Source organism: Anomaloglossus baeobatrachus, chromosome 9, assembly GCF_048569485.1.
Source record: "Anomaloglossus baeobatrachus isolate aAnoBae1 chromosome 9, aAnoBae1.hap1, whole genome shotgun sequence".
Classification (NCBI taxonomy): domain Eukaryota; kingdom Metazoa; phylum Chordata; class Amphibia; order Anura; family Aromobatidae; genus Anomaloglossus; species Anomaloglossus baeobatrachus.
Window position 1 is genome coordinate 26823106 of NC_134361.1, and position 16295 is coordinate 26839400.

The 16295-nt window shown below is 39.5% G+C and overlaps 1 protein-coding gene across 50 annotated transcripts in view; it reads left to right on the top strand.

The window, feature by feature from the left end:
- The first annotated feature begins 1085 nt into the window (after positions 1–1085).
- Positions 1086–16295, top strand: part of LOC142250962 (uncharacterized) — an 87625-nt gene continuing 72415 nt past the window's right edge. For 48 of the 50 annotated variants that reach the window (XM_075323356.1, XM_075323368.1, XM_075323383.1 and 45 more), the window contains exons 1-6: positions 1086–1187; positions 6302–6322; positions 8788–8814; positions 12770–12799; positions 14263–14292; positions 14948–14977. In XM_075323356.1, the coding sequence (XP_075179471.1) occupies positions 1124–1187; positions 6302–6322; positions 8788–8814; positions 12770–12799; positions 14263–14292; positions 14948–14977 (202 nt within the window). In that variant the 5' untranslated portion in view covers positions 1086–1123. The remainder of the gene's footprint in view (positions 1188–6301; positions 6323–8787; positions 8815–12769; positions 12800–14262; positions 14293–14947; positions 14978–16295) is intronic. The other 2 variants (XM_075323361.1, XM_075323405.1) reach the window with 2 other exon arrangements.

The window sequence follows — 16295 nt, forward strand, 5'->3', positions numbered from 1 at the left end:
AGCGCTATCGCCAATAGGCCAATGAAATAATAAAAGCTGCAGGCGGTCAGCAGCCGCTGATTGTCTGAAGTCCTCACGTGACATAATGTCAGGTGAGCACTGGGAGGCTGGAATGGCGCAGGAGGTGAGTATAAGCTTTTCTTATTTTACTCTGAGGATTCGAGCAGTCAAGAAGAAGTGGACCAAGACGTGGACAACACCATAGTTTATTACTATGCAAAAATCATCTAGTGAGATATAAATGTTTGATCATGACATGAGATGTGCTACATTATGTCATATTAAGTTAGGTATGGTAAGTACAGCATATCAATGTATGTTAATATTATAGTCATTATGTGTCTTATGCATCAGAACTGCAAAAAGTATGAGCCAAATATGTGTGAAATGCAAGTCAGCAATAACATCAGACCTAGCGGTATATAGGAGATACGTCCTGGGTAAAGAAACACCTTCTTTTTCGCCAATGATAACTAATATTTTTATTGTTTATCACTGATTGTTTTGAAGGTTTACAATCGAAGATGCTCTATGAAATTACATAGGGGATTCCATTTGGACCCACATCTAGCCCAACATTTCCCTTTTTTCCCCGATAACAGCAGTTAGATCGTCCATGAGAAACTCAACATTGGTAGAACTTTGGTAAAAATGGGGATTGTCCAAATAAAACAACCCATTTAAGTCAGAAATGTCCATAATCCCCTTGACTTTAGGATTATTCGCTTTGTCCACTGCCTATTTTTTGGTGTCCCTTGGTCTTCATAAAAGGTTCTTCAAAGAGAAAAAAGAAAGCAGAATATTTTGGTGGACACAACTGTATAACAAGTTTGATAACTATCGTTCCACTCACAATAACAAGATAAGCCAAGCTCCTCCAAAACAAGTCCCTCCTAGACAAGTCAAACTCCTCCTAAACATGTCCCTCCTAGGACCATTCAAGAGCCTTGTCAGAGAGATATCTTTACGATGAGACATGATAACAGTTGAGAAATTATTCTATTGTTGCGTCTGCCAAGAAAGGTGTGTTTCCAAGGCTTTAAATAAGCTAAGCCGAGAAGGAAATGTAGTATAATTATCATATCTGACCAAGAGCGAGAACATCAATCTGGCACCAGGAAAGATGATGCGCCCAACTTGTTTAGCATCAATATTGATGCTGTTATTGTCCTGCTTTCAAGCACCAGGTGAGACATTCAGATATCAGATATAATCTGGAGGAGATATAGACTAGTATCTTGGCAAATGTATTTGTGTGTTTTTGGAGTGTCTCTTAGTTTTAGAGGCTAGGTATAGACATTGCAATATTTAGTTCAAGCACATTCACCTTCTAGGACTTAGCTATATTGGTGGATTGTCCAACACAAAGGTCTGCAATTATTTCAGTATGATAAGAGAAATTCAACTCCTTCCTCTACTAACACTGAATGTGCTGTATAGTCCTGAAGATGATGTTTGTATAGTTCTGAAGGTGTTATACAGTCATGAAGGTGTTAATAGTTAATAGTTCTGAAGATGGTGTACGGTTCTGATGATGGTATATAGTTCTGAAGATGGAATATGGTTCTGAAGATGGTATATGGTTCTGAAGATGGTATATGGTTCTGAATGTTTGTATAGTCATGAAAGTGTTCTGAATACTTCTGAAGATGGTGTATGGTTCTGAAAATGGGGTATAGTTCTGAAGGTTTTGCATAGGCCTGAAGGTGTTATACAGTCATGAAGGTGTTCTGAATAATTCTGAAGGTGGTGTATGGTTCTGAAGATGATGTACAGTCATGAAGGTATTGTGAATAGTTCTGAAGATGGTGTATGGTTTTGAAGATGGTGTATGGTTCTGAAGATGGTGTATAGTTCTGAAGATGGGGTATGGTTCTGAAGATGGTGTATAGTTCTGAAGATGGCGTATGGTTATCAAGATGGGGTATGGTTCTGAAGATGGCATGCTGTTCTGAAAATGATGTATAGTTCAGAAGATGGTGTATAGTTCTGAATGTGTTGTGCAGTCATGAAACTGTTCTGAATAGCTCTGAAGATGATGTATGGTTCTGAAGGTGGTGTATAGTTCTGAAGATGGTGTATAGTTCTAAAGATGGTGTACTGTCCTGAAGGTCTTGTACAGTCCTGAAGGTGTTATATAGTCATGAAAGTGTTCAGAATAGTTCTGAAGATGGTGTATGGTTCTGAAGGTTGTGTATAGTTCTGAAGATGGTGTATAGTTATAAAGATGGTGTACAGTCCTGAAGGTCTTGTACAGTCCTGAAGGTGTTATATAGTCATGAAGGTGTTCTGAATAGTTCTGAAGATGGTGTATGGTTCTGAAGGTTGTGTATAGTTCTGAAGATGGTGTATAGTTCTAAAGATGGTGTACTGTCCTGAAGGTCTTGTACAGTCCTGAAGGTGTTATACAGTCATGAAGGTGTTCTGAATAGTTCTGAAGATGGTGTATGGTTCTGAAGATGGTGTATGGTTCTAAAGGTGTTCTTCAGTCTTGAAGGTGCAGTATAGTTCTGAAGAGGAATTATAGCTGCAAAGTTGTTATATAATCCTGAATGTGCTATATAGTTGTGAAAATGGTGTATAGTTCTGAAGGTAATGTATGTTTTTGAAGATGTATATATTGGAGATGGTATGTAATTTTAAAATTCTGTAGGTCTTTCGACAGATAACTAGAAGGGTGGACCTTAAGGAAATGAGCCTCCGTCGGTCATACTTGATGGCCCCTCTCTAGGGTTCGTTGTGATTTGGTCAGATTATGCCTCATTGGTCAGCCAGTGGAACATTCATTGTTTAAAATGTTGTTTTAAAATCTAAATTTTAGCATTTTTCTGTAACTGCCATAAAATTATTTTCATACAGCCATGCTCCCACCCTTATTTTGGTTCACACTTTATGGTGAGATACGGTACTACCATTAAATAGGAACCTAGTGGAGGTCTATAAGAATATATTGTCTGCAAGAATTTACTATGAGAAGAAGATGACCTATTAAGAAGATCATAAATGGTCCTCTCCTCGTCTTAATTTCTTGGTTTAGAACTCTTTGATCCTGTATGTTGCTTTTGTGTTTTTTTTAAGAGAATGACAGTATAGCGCTTTTAGGGTTAGTGCCAATGTGCACTGTGCATTCTGGGAGATTGATATGTTTGTCCTGGGGTGTGGCAGGATCTCTTGGGACAGGGGAGCCTAAACTGGCCCTCAGGCTAGGGCGTAACCCTCAATGACCCTGTTCCCAAAGGTACGTCTGAAGGTGACGATGTTTGGGCCGCCTTCCTTACCCTAGCTTATGAACATCCCTGGTCTGGTGGCCTTTCTCCCTCCACCCAGGAAAGGGCCGGGATGGGAGTGGTAGATCATGCATAAATAAACAAACGGGGGAAAACCAAAACTCGAACTCTCAGTAATCACACACAGAGGTATAGATAATACGTGATCAGGAGGAAACTAAAGGAAGGGAGGAAATAATCAGACAACAAGAGTAATTCCACAACACACCAAACAGCACATGGAAGTTCACCTGCAACTCGATCACAAAGCACAACGACCGGGATCGCATAAAGCTATCATCGGCATGGGAGAACAGGCTCCACCATCTTAAAAAGGACGGCGGCGACTGTGATAGGTCTCTTGCAACATGTGACTCCAGCAGCAATCCACAGGCTAGCAGAAATTAACTGCTGCAAACCCAATTACTAACAAGAGCACAGCTGGTCGACGGCCGAGCCTGTCAGTGTATTAGCTGAGGGATATCCCCAATGAGATTGGCCAACTGCTGTTTTCTTCTCACATGCTTTACGCCTCGTAAATGTACTTTCCCGGAGTATAAATGATTATACAATAAGGAACAATTAAAAAGTATAATATGTCTACAATTAATGAGACTGTGGGACGTTTCCAAGCAAGGAACTTAAGCCATAATTAAAACCAATGGCTGTTACATTATGCCCTAGTTACAATTCATAAAATAATCTGCTCTTGTTTATGAGCCAAATAATGAAGCCATCCCGTAAAGTATTATTTTTACTAGACCTGTGTATATGTGTATGTAGAGTAGTGTTTGTTACTATACTTCCATACTGTCACCTTCTCCCGTTTCCAGCGCTGTTCTGCTCCTCTTCTCAGTGATGTCATCGCTCTACAGACCCTGCGGCTCGCTCTCTGCTTCATGTGTGAGCCGGAAGTCTCTTCTACAATTTAAGTCTATGGAACCTCGTTCTGACACTTAGGATTACATTGTAAAACCCAGTCTGAAGAGCGGTGACGTCACTGAGAAGAGGAGCAACAGCAGCACAGAATGCTGTAGAAGGTGACAATATATGGGTATATATAACATACATACGACATACACATATACACAGTGTGTGAGAGCGCTTCTTTACATAACTGCAGCTTGGTGAGAAGTGTGTCCTAATATTATTTTAACTGTGGAATTACACAATATTACATATGAAATGAGGCAGCATCTTATAGTAGTTCTATTGTTGTACATAGAGAGCAGTATTATAGTATTTCTACTATTGTGCATAGGTGCAGTATTATAGTAGCTATATTCTGGTAGAGAGGGGGCAGAATTATAGTAGTTATATTCTTGTACATAGGAGCAGTATTATAGTAGCTATATTCTTGTACATAGGGGTGGTATTATAGTAATTATATTCTTGTACATAGGGGGCAGTATTATAGTAGTTATATTCTTGTACATAGGGGGCAGTATTAAAGTTGTTATATTCTTGCACATAGGGTGCAGTATTATAGTAGTTATATTCCTATACATAGGGGGCAGTATTATAGTAGTTATATTCTTATACATAGGGGGCAGTATTATAGCAGTTATATTCCTGTACATAGGGGCAGTATTATAGTAGTTATATTTTTGTACATAGGAGCAGTATTATAGTAGTTATATTCTTGTACATAAGGGCAGTATTATAGTAGTTATATTCCTATACATAGGGGGCAGTATTATAGTAGATATATTCCTATACATAGGGGCAGTATTATAGTAGTTATAGTCTTGTACATAGGGGGCAGTATTATAGTAGTTATATTCTTATGCATAGGAGCAGTATTATAGTAGTTATATTCTTGTACATTGGGGCAGTATTATAGTAGTTATATTCTTGTGCATAGAAGCAATATTATAGTAGTTATATTCTTGTACATAGGGGCAGTATTATAGTAGCTATATTCTTGTGCATAGGAGCAGTATTATAGTAGTTATATTCTTGTACATAGGGGGCAGTATTATAGTAGTTATATTCTTGTATATAGGAGCAGTATTATAGTAGTTATATTCTTGTACATAGGGGGCAGTATTATAGTAGTTATATTCTTGTACATAGGGGCAGTATTATAGTAGTTATATTCTTGTATATAGGAGCAGTATTATAGTAGTTATATTCTTGTACATAGGGGGCAGTATTTTAGTAGTTATATTCTTGTACATAGGGGGCAGTATTATAGTAGTTATATTCTTGTACATAGGGGCAGTATTATAGTAGTTATATTCTTGTATATAGGAGCAGTATTATAGCAGTTATATTCTGTACATAGGGGGCAGTATTATAGTAGTTATATTCTTGTACATAGGAGCAGTATTATAGTAGTTATATCCTTGTACATAGGGGGCAGTATTATAGTAGTTATATTCTTGTACATAGGGGGCAGTATTATAGTAGTTATATTCTTGTATATAGGAGCAGTATTATAGCAGTTATATTCTGTACATAGGGGGTAGTATTATAGTAGTTATATTCTTGTACATAGGGGCAGTATTATAGTAGTTATATTCTTGTACATAGGGGCAGTATTATAGTAGTTATATTCTTGTACATAGGAGCAGTATTATAGTAGTTATATTCTTGTACATAGGGGCAGTATTATAGTAGTTATATTCTTGTATATAGGAGCAGTATTATAGCAGTTATATTCTGTACATAGGGGGCAGTATTATAGTAGTTATATTCTTGTACATAGGAGCAGTATTATAGTAGTTATATTCTTGTACATAGGGGGCAGTATTATAGTAGTTATATTCTTGTACATAGGGGGCAGTATTATAGTAGTTATATTCTTGTATATAGGGGCAGTATTATAGTAGTTATATTCTTGTGCATAGGGGCAGTATTATAGTAGTTCTACATCACCAGTCAGGGCTATTCTCCTATGCACTAAAAAAAACAGCATTAAACATTTGATTTCAGTAATTGCAGCTGAGGATAAGTATTAGAATTTTTTATTCCTTACTAACAATAATTGTGTATTGTAAATATCATTAATGTCTCTTCTTTTCTTTCCGCAGCATCAGCTGAGACCACACAAAGTAAGAAGACATCGTATAATATTCTAGTAACATTATAATTATTGCTATTTTGTGATTTCCAGAATCTATTGATTAACACAACAGTAATGTGTGGAAATACAATATACTATCTGTGGTTCTGCATTGATACATTTGGAATTTCTGAAACAGAAAAGTGTATTAATATGAAGGGGTCATTTACTTTTGCACATGAGTGAAAGGGGTGTTAAATAGAGCATTATTATAGAAGCTTCGAAAATATATAAATCCCTTTTCAGGTGATTATCGGCCATTGGTCATCAAAATGATTGTGGCTCCTCTATTAGCCCAGTTTGCTGTTGGTTCCCTAAGAACCTGACATCTGCCTGCATTGGCTTCATATTAATGTTAGCCCCTTTCCCGAATATTTTGGGGCTTATTAAGATACGAAAATCACAGTAGTTTTCAATGGTTAAAGAATGGGGGTTCATCTAATGTTCTTGTTTTCACGTTTTGCTCCTCGTAACTTTCTACTACTACACAATAAGGAGCAATGAAAAAGAATAACATATCTCCAATTAACGAGGGTGTAGGACGCATCAAACAAGGAGCCGAACCTGTAATTACACCAAATATCTGCTTTATCATGTCCTAGTTACAACTAATAAAAACAGCTCTACTTTATGAGCCAATTAATATAACCGCAACCTGGGGAAGAATGTGTCCTAATATTATAGTATTTATATAACTGTAAAATTATTTAATAATATACATGTAATGTATAAATCTGAGTGTATGTATGTGTGTATGTATGTGTGTGTGTATGTGTGTTTATCTGCTAAAGGAATCCGCACCGTTGCATTCACAAAATTTTGCACAGACGCCCCATGTGACTCAGGGAACGTAATAGGCTGTGTTTTGACGGGAAAATTTAACCCCGCGCTTTACAGTTACTCTCCAAAAAAACCTTCCTCCATTAAAGTCAATGGAGCTGCGAGCTACAGGTCATTAATAGGAGCTGTGATTGGTTGCTATAGGAACAAAAGAAATTTAGTATAAGACGCCTATGTGTGAGGTAATAAGATGTCGGTGGGAAGATGGATAGCGAGAGACAGAGAGAGAGAGAGAAACAGACATAGACACAGACACAGTAAGAGGCAAACAGGGAAAGAGACAGCCAGGGAAAGAATCAGGGAAAGAGACAGACAGACAGAGACAGACAGACAGGGAAAGAGACAGAGACAAGGAAAGAGATAGACAGGGAAAGAGACAGACAGGGAAAGAGACAGACAGGGAAAGAGACATAGACAGGGAAATAGACAGGGAAAGAGACAGAGAAAGAGACAGAGACAGGGAAAGAGACAGAGAGAGACGGGGAAAGAGACATATGGGGAAAGAGACAGACAGGGAAAGAGACATAGACAGGGAAATAGACAGGGAAAGAGACAGGGAAAGAGACAGAGACAGGGAAAGAGACAGAGAGAGACAGGGAAAGAGACATATGGGGAAAGAGACAGACAGGGAAAGAGACAGACAGGGTACGAGACAGACCTGGAAAGAGACACACTGAGAAAGAGACACATGGGGAAAGAGACAGACAGAGACAGACACACAGAGACAGACACGGAAATAGACAGACAGAGATACACAAACAGACAATCAGGTAAAGAGACAGACAGAGAAACAGACACACAGAGATTAACAGAGACAGACAGAGACAGACAGACACAGAGACAGACAGAGACAGACAGCGACAGACACACAGAGACAGAAAGAGACAGACAGCGACAGACATACAGAGACAGAAAGAGAGAGATAGAGACAAACAGAGACTGGGAGAGAGACAGAGAGACAGTTACTATCCCAGGCAAAACCTGGGTACTACAGCTAGTATTTATATGTAATGTAAGAGGTTATTATAGAGGCAGTATTATAGCACTTTTATTCTTGTACATAGGGGGCAGTAATATAGTAGTTCTATTATTGTACATAGGGGGCAGTATTATAGTAGTTCTTTTCTTGTACATAGGGGGCAGTATTATAGTAGTTCTTTTCTTGTACATAGGGGGCAGTATTATAGTAGTTCTATTTTTGTACATAGGGGCAGTATTAAAATAGTTATATTCTTGTACATAGGGGCAGTATTATAGTAGTTATATCCTTGTATTTAGGGGGCGGTATTATAGTAGTTATATTCTTGTATTTAGGGGCAGTATTATAGTAGTTATATTCTTGTATTTAGGGGCAGTATTATAGTAGTTATATTCTTGCACTTAGATGGCGGTATTATAGCAGTTATATAGTTGTCCTTACTATAGGCCATTAATGTACGAGATGCTGAGGTATAATCCACAGGGCTGTCACCAGTCAGGGCTATTGTCCTACTCACTAAACAAAACAGCATTAGAAATGTGTTTTCAGCGGCTGCAGCTGAGAACTATGATTACAGTTCTTTATTACTATGATAATTCTGTATTGTAAATTTCATTTGTCTTTTTATCCCACAGTACCAGTAACAACTCAAACCACAACAAGTAAGAAGATATCATATAATATTCTAGTAACATTACAATTACTGATGTTATAAAATCCACAGTGCATTGATAAACATAACAGTAATGTGGGGAAATACAAAAACATGTGCTTTTGCAGTTGAGTGACATGGCTATTGGGATATTAAATGAAGCATTAATACAAAAGCTTTCTAAATATATAAGTTCCTTTATAGAGCCCTTTTCAGATGTTTCTCAGGTCGGCAAAATCATTGTGGGTCCACTATCTAACCCAAATTGTTATGAGTTCCCCAAGACCCTGGCATCTACATAGGCTGGCTTCAGATTAGTATTAAACCTTTTCCAAAATATCTTGTGGCTTACTAAGATGAAAAAAGCAAAAAAAAAAGCACAATAGTTTGGGGTTCATCTACATTGCTAATGCAATTCAAGTAAGCACTATAAGGACAGTCTGGGCCCAGTTAGTTGAGAATCAAAATAATATATCCATGAGAAAAGCTTCTGCAGATCCACATAGTCTAGACTGGCTTATAAAAAAAACAGTCTATACTGCAATACCTGCTGTGCAGAAGCAGAGTGTGATTATACTGAAAAGCAAAAGGGTAACAATGTTTTGATCTTTTGTCTTTCAGGCTCCATATCTCACCATCCTCTACAGCTTTGAGCATGAGACGACCTTCATTTTATAGAAAATCATCTTGGCTATCTCATCTATAAATTTGACTTGCAGCTATTTAGCATATGATCAGTTATGCAGATTCTTGTCATGTCACTGCATTGTTACTGTTTTGCTCCTTGTGATGGAAAAATATTTTTCTCCCTGTATACTACAAATCACAACCTGTCCTCACATTCCCTAATACCTCAGTGTGTTATTAGGTTGATTCACAAGTGAAAGGTCACTGGACTGAATCGAGGCGCAGTCATGAAGATTTACCAAGAAAAGAGAAGCAACATCATCCAGCTCATCGATAGTGGTCTCTTGGCAAAGAAAATTACCAAACTGCATCATGTGAGGCCATGACAGGTGGAAAAATACGAATGAAGTCCGTCCATCCTATGAAAAGCTAAGAGGTGACGTCCAGGCAAAATATTGGAGTCAACAAGACGCTCATCACAAGGTCTATCAGTTCTGGGGCGACAAACCCGGCAGTGGAGGCGGCTCATATGCTTCATAATAGTGAGATCACAGACGTCCATGCAAGCACCGAGCGACGTACATTACACAAGTCTAAAATGATAGCCGGAAACAAGGTGAAGAAGCCTCAACTTCAATATTATCAGAAGACGCATTGGCTCGAGTTTGCAAGAAAGTACGAAAAGTGGAGCGTAGAAGATTGGAAACAGGGGATTTGGAGCGATGAGACAAAAGTCAGCAGACTACGCTCTGATGGGGACAAATGAGTCTAGAAGAAAGAAAGGAAACGAGGCTAACAGATCGAGAAATTGAAGTAACTGACAAGTGCTTTGGAGGACGCCTGATGATATGGGGTTGATTCACAACCAATGTTGATAGATACTTAAACAAGATCAATTCTGCTCTCAAAGCTGAGCTATATGTGAGTGTCTACAAGACAAGTTACTTCTTACACTCGAGTACTATGGGAATGGAAAGGACAACAGTGTTCTGGCAGGACAATGACCCGAAGCATACGGTGAGATTGGGGAAGAAATGGTTCAATGACAATGGAGTAGAGGAGCAGATTGTCCCCACAGATCCCAGATGTCACCCAATCTTGTGGGTAGAGCAGATGAAAAAGCTGTATACATCCCCAAGTGAGCCGACCAGTATACACCAACACTGGGAACATGGAAAAGAGACCTGACCAGTATACACCAACACTAGGAACATGGAGAAGAGACCTGACCAGTATACACCAACACTAGGAACATGGAGAAGAGACCTGACCAGTATACACCAACACTGGGAACATGGAGAAGAGAGCCGACCAGTATACACCAACACTGGGAACATGGAGAAGAGACCTGACCAGTATACACCAACACTGGGAACGTGGAGAAGAGACCTGACCAGTATATACCAACACTTGGAACATGGAGAAGAGACCTGACCAGTATACACCAACACTGGGAACGTGGAGAAGAGACCTGACCAGTATACACCAACACTGGGAACGTGGAGAAGAGACCTGACCAGTATACACCAACACTGGGAACATGGAGAAGAGACCTGACCAGTATACACCAACACTGGGAACGTGGAGAAGAGACCTGACCAGTATACACCAACACTAGGAACGTGGAGAAGAGACCTGACCAGTATACACCAACACTGGGAACATGGAGAAGAGACCTGACCAGTATACACCAACACAGGGAATGTGGAGAAGAGACCTGACCAGTATACACCAACACTGGGAACGTGGAGAAGAGACCTGACCAGTATACACCAACACTGGGATCGTGGAGAAGAGACCTGACCAGTATACACCAACACTGGGGACATGGAGAAGAGACCCGAGCAGTATACACCAACATTAGGAACGTGTAGAAGAGACCGGGGATCAGATTTCAGTTGAGACATGCTTGAATCTGATAGAGAGGATGCCCAGAAAGAATCAGGCAGAGCTGAAAGGTGGATTTACAAAATATTAACAAAATAATAAAAATTAAAATTGAGATTTTCAGGAGCAAAACAGTAACAATGCAGTGACATGATAAGAATCTGCATAACTAATCATATGCTAAATAGCTGCAAATAAAAGTTATGTATGAGATAGCCAAGATGATTGTCTATAAAATGAAGGTCGTCTCTTGCTCAAAGCTGTAGTGGATGGTGAGATATTTAGCCTGAAAGTCAAAACGTCAAAACATTGTTAGCCTTTTGCTTCTCAGAGTAAAAGGGACCTGTTATGATGAGCAGTGCAAGATAATCCATGCTTTGGATATATGATAACATGTTCTATTAAATCCCATTTAATGGGGGAATGAACATTCATAGGAAAGTCCATTCTTAATTTTTGCCCTGTTGAAACAATCACCCAATAAACAGGCAAAATGCTTTTTTTGTTGGGAGTGATCAATTTTAAGCAAGCTTAAAATGTATTGTACTCGGCATAATATCGTCCACAAGAGATGTTCCGCAAATAACACGATAGTCAATGAGCACAGAACGATCATACTACCAATTGTTCTGTGTACAAATAATACCATTCGGTCGAAAAACAATCATCTTCCATGTAGCTAATTGTTGGTCCTTTAATAGCATTAGATAGGTAGGTATAAAAGCACCACTATTAAAGCAAAAATAAAAAGTAGCCAGCACTATGATTGTACATAGCTGTCTGCAGCTAGTATGACCTCCATAAATTACCGTAACTGTTTATATCCATTACACTAATCCACCTCCAAATCTATCCCTACCGCACCTGTAGTGTTCTTTTTCTTCCTTGATATCTGATGCTGAGTTTTAATGATATCTCTTTCTATTTATCTTCCACCAATTGCATCAGGACCTAGAAGTCAGTCCTTAATGTATTCATAGATAATGTAGACGCAGGGTCATAAAACTAGTTGGACACTGTCACATAGAATCCAGCGCCATCTTCCTCACTCCCTTTGCCAGAATGCCAAATATTGTTTTCTATGAGTAATGTAATAATACACCTTTGTGTATTGTGCAGCCTTTATGAAGAAGAAAGATAAGTTGTTCCTAAAGGATTAATCATTGCAAGAGAAGGACATAGCTGCTTCTAAAGAGCTGAGAAATTAGAGAACATAACTGCTTGTAAAGGGATAAACTACCACAAGAAGACATAGCTGCTTCTAAACAGCCAATCTGAGTCTCTTTACTTCAGCACATACACACAAAGGCCATGCAACCACGGGCAACATCATAGAATATTGCAGTATTATATGGGCATGTTGGAGCAGGATATGGGCACTTTATAGCAGGTTTATTGGAGTATTATATGGTATTGTAATCCTAAATTTTCTCATTTAAACAATTTTCCAGATACAACAACATCTACTCCAACAACTACCGGTGAGTCCTTCTCTTACTCGTACATAGTATGGGGTCATTTACACATTTTCATTCAGACACGATCCTACAGTGTCTTGGAAAAGTATTCATATGTCATGAACTTTTCCACATGTTTCCTCTTTAAACCCACAAACATCGTCTATACTGCGGCGCTGGCTCAGCGTACGGTGCAACAGCAGAAAGTATTCTGTCCCCACTGTATCTGATGGCATTATATTAGCACTGTGCTATAACTTAATGGTATCCTCAACTGGTTATCTGATGAATAGGCCGTAGAAGAAAGAAAAAGTTAATTTTAGCCTACCTCCCGTAAGACTCCAAAAGTCAGTGTAGATAACACATAACTCTGACTTGGGGGTTGGCAAGTGAAAAAAATTACCTCATATCTTCGGGATAGGTGCTAAGTTGCTGATAAGTGGATGTCTGAACGCTGGGACCCTCAGCGATCGACAGTAAAGAGGAATATTTTATTCCCAGGGGGAACTTTTCTTATAGAGTGACAGGTCAGAATCATAGAATCATACAATGGTAGAGTTGGAAGGGACCTCAGGGGCCATCGGGTCCATCCCCCTGCGAGTGCAGGCTTTCCTTAATCATCCCAGCTAAATGCTTATCCAGTTTCCGCTTGAAGATTTCCATTGATGGAGAGCTCACTACCTCCCGTGGTCCACTCCCTGACTTCCCTCACTGTCAGAAAGGTTTTCCTAATGTCTAATCTGAATCTCCTTCCTTTCATCCCAATGCTTCTTGTACTTCCTTGTGCTAATGAGAATAGGGTAGTTCCTTCTGCACTGTGACTACCTTTCAGATATTTGTAGACCGCTATTAAGTCTCCTCTCAGCCTTCTCTTTTTCAACCTAAACATCCCTAGTTCTTTTAGCCGTTCTTCATATGACATAGTTTGCAGACCTTCTACCATCTACAGATAGTTTGACCTCCCTAAATCTACATGAATAGGGAAGAACAGACCTTGGATCTTGGGGTTCGCCGGGCTTAGCCGAACTTTTGTTAAAAGTTCGGTTCAGTAACCGAGCTTGACCCAAACTTGACCCCGGACCCAAACTTGACTCTGAACACCATATAAGTAGAGATGAGCGAACCCATAGAAGTTCAGTTCAGCAGGTTAGGCCAGACTTTAGTTAAAATTCAGTTTGGGACCCGGACTTGACCTGAACCCCAATGGAAGTCACTAATTGGGCAGTTCAGGTTTCTGCCCACATACAGCCAGCCATAAATATATCACTTCCGTGGGTGGGGCATTTCCATTTTTTTTCTTTGACGCACACTACATCTGATCATGCTGTTGTTAACCCCACTTCCAGCTGTTGAAACACTAAAAGCGGCTTGCACTGGGCTGAGCACAACGATGCTTGTGCCAATGTTCAGCATACATTTTTGGCAGGTTTATCGGAGTATTATATGGTACTGTAATCCTAAATTGTCTCTTTTAAACAATTTTCCAGTTACAACAACGTCTTCTTCAACAACTATTGGTGAGTCCTACCCTCTATTGGACAGCTGAATATTATTTATTGGTAATGTAATAAGACATCTGTGTATTATGCCGCCTGGACGAAGAAGAAAGATAAAGTTGCTCCTAAGTGTTTCTTCTGTAAGAGAAAGCTACAGATGCTTCTAAAGAGTTGATCTACTAGAGGAGGACATAACTGCTTGTAAAGGGTTAAAGGGAGTTATTTGAGACAATTTTTTTTTCATGGTGCTAAAGGACAGAAATGGGACCAATTGGCAGAAAATGGAATTTTTATTTCCAACGGGGACTTTAAATCCCTTTACATAATAAAGCAGCATGTCTGATTCCTGATCACTGCTCCATTCGTTCTCTTTGTGGCTTCCGGAAAAAGATGAGCGCTAGGCGGCTACATAGGGAAAGAATAGAGCAGCAGTGGAGCATGTGCACTGAGGCGCCATTATAAAAGGAATAAAAGTTTCTTGTTCTGACAATCAATTCAAAACCTGTGGGACTCGCAATAACGCAACACAGTGCAACAAGGCAACCACGGCACCATCATAACATATTGCCACCTTATATGGGCATGTTGGAGCAGGATATGGGCACTTTATAGCAGGTTTATCGCAGTATTATATGGTATTGTAATCCTAAATTGTCTCATTTAAACAATTTTCCAGATACAACAACATCTACTCCAACAACTACCGGTGAGTCCTTCTCTTACTTGTATATAGTATGGGGTCATTTACACATTTTCCTTCAGACACGATCCTACAGTGTCGTGGAAAAGTATTCATACGTCATGAACTTTTCCACATGTTTCCTCTTTAAACCCACAAACGTCGTCTATACTACAGCGCTGGCTCAGCGTACGGTACAACAGCAGAGCTATTCTGTCCCCACTGTATCTGATGGCACTGTGCTATAACTTAATGGTATCCTCAACTGGTTATATGAATAGGCCTTAGAAGAAAGAAAAAGTTAATTTTAGGCTACCTCCCGTAAGACTCCAAAAGTCAATGTGGATAACACATAACTCTGACTTGGGGGTTGGCAAGTGAAAAAAATTACCTATCGGCAGTAAAGAGGAATATTTTATTCCAAGGGGGAACTTTTATAATAGAGTGACAGGTCAGAATCATAGAATCATAGAATGGTAGAGTTGGAAGGGACCTCAGGGGCCATCGGGTCCATCCCCCTGCGAGTGCAGGCTTTCCTTAATCATCCCAGCTATATGCTTATCTAGTTTCCACTTGAAGATTTCCATTGATGGAGACGTCACCACCTCCCGTGGTCCACTCCCTGACTGCCCTCACTGTCAGAAAGTTTTTCCTAATGTCTAATCTGAATCTCCTTCCTATAAGTTTCATCCCATTGCTTCTTGTACTTTCTTGTGCTAATAAGAATAGGGTAGTTACCTCTGCACTGTGACTTTCAGATATTTGTAGACCGCTATTAAGTCTCCTCTCAGCCTTCTCTTTTTCAACCTAAACATCCCTAGTTCTTTTAGCCGTTCTTCATATGACATAGTTTGCAGACCTTCTACCATCTACATATAGTTTGACCTCCCTAAATCTACATGAATAGGGAAGAACAGACCTGTGGATCTTGGGGTTCGCCAGGCTTAGCCGAACTTTAGTTAAAAGTTCGGTTCAATAACCAAGCTTGACCCAAACTTGACCCCGGACCCAAACTTGACCCTGAACACCATATAAGTAGAGATGAGTGAACCCATAGAAGTTCAGTTCAGCAGGTTAGGCCGGACTTTAGTTAAAGTTCAGTTTGGGACCCGGACTTGACCTGAACCCCAATGGAAGTCAATAATTGGGCAGTTCAGGTTTCTGCCCACATACAGCCAGCCATAAACATATCACTTCCGTCGGTGGGGCATTTCCATTTTTTTTCTTTGACGCACACTACATCTGATCATGCTGTTGTTAACCCCACTTCCAGCTGTTGAAACACTAAAAGCGGCTTGCACTGGGCTGAGCACAACGATGCTTGTGCCAATGTTCAGCATACATT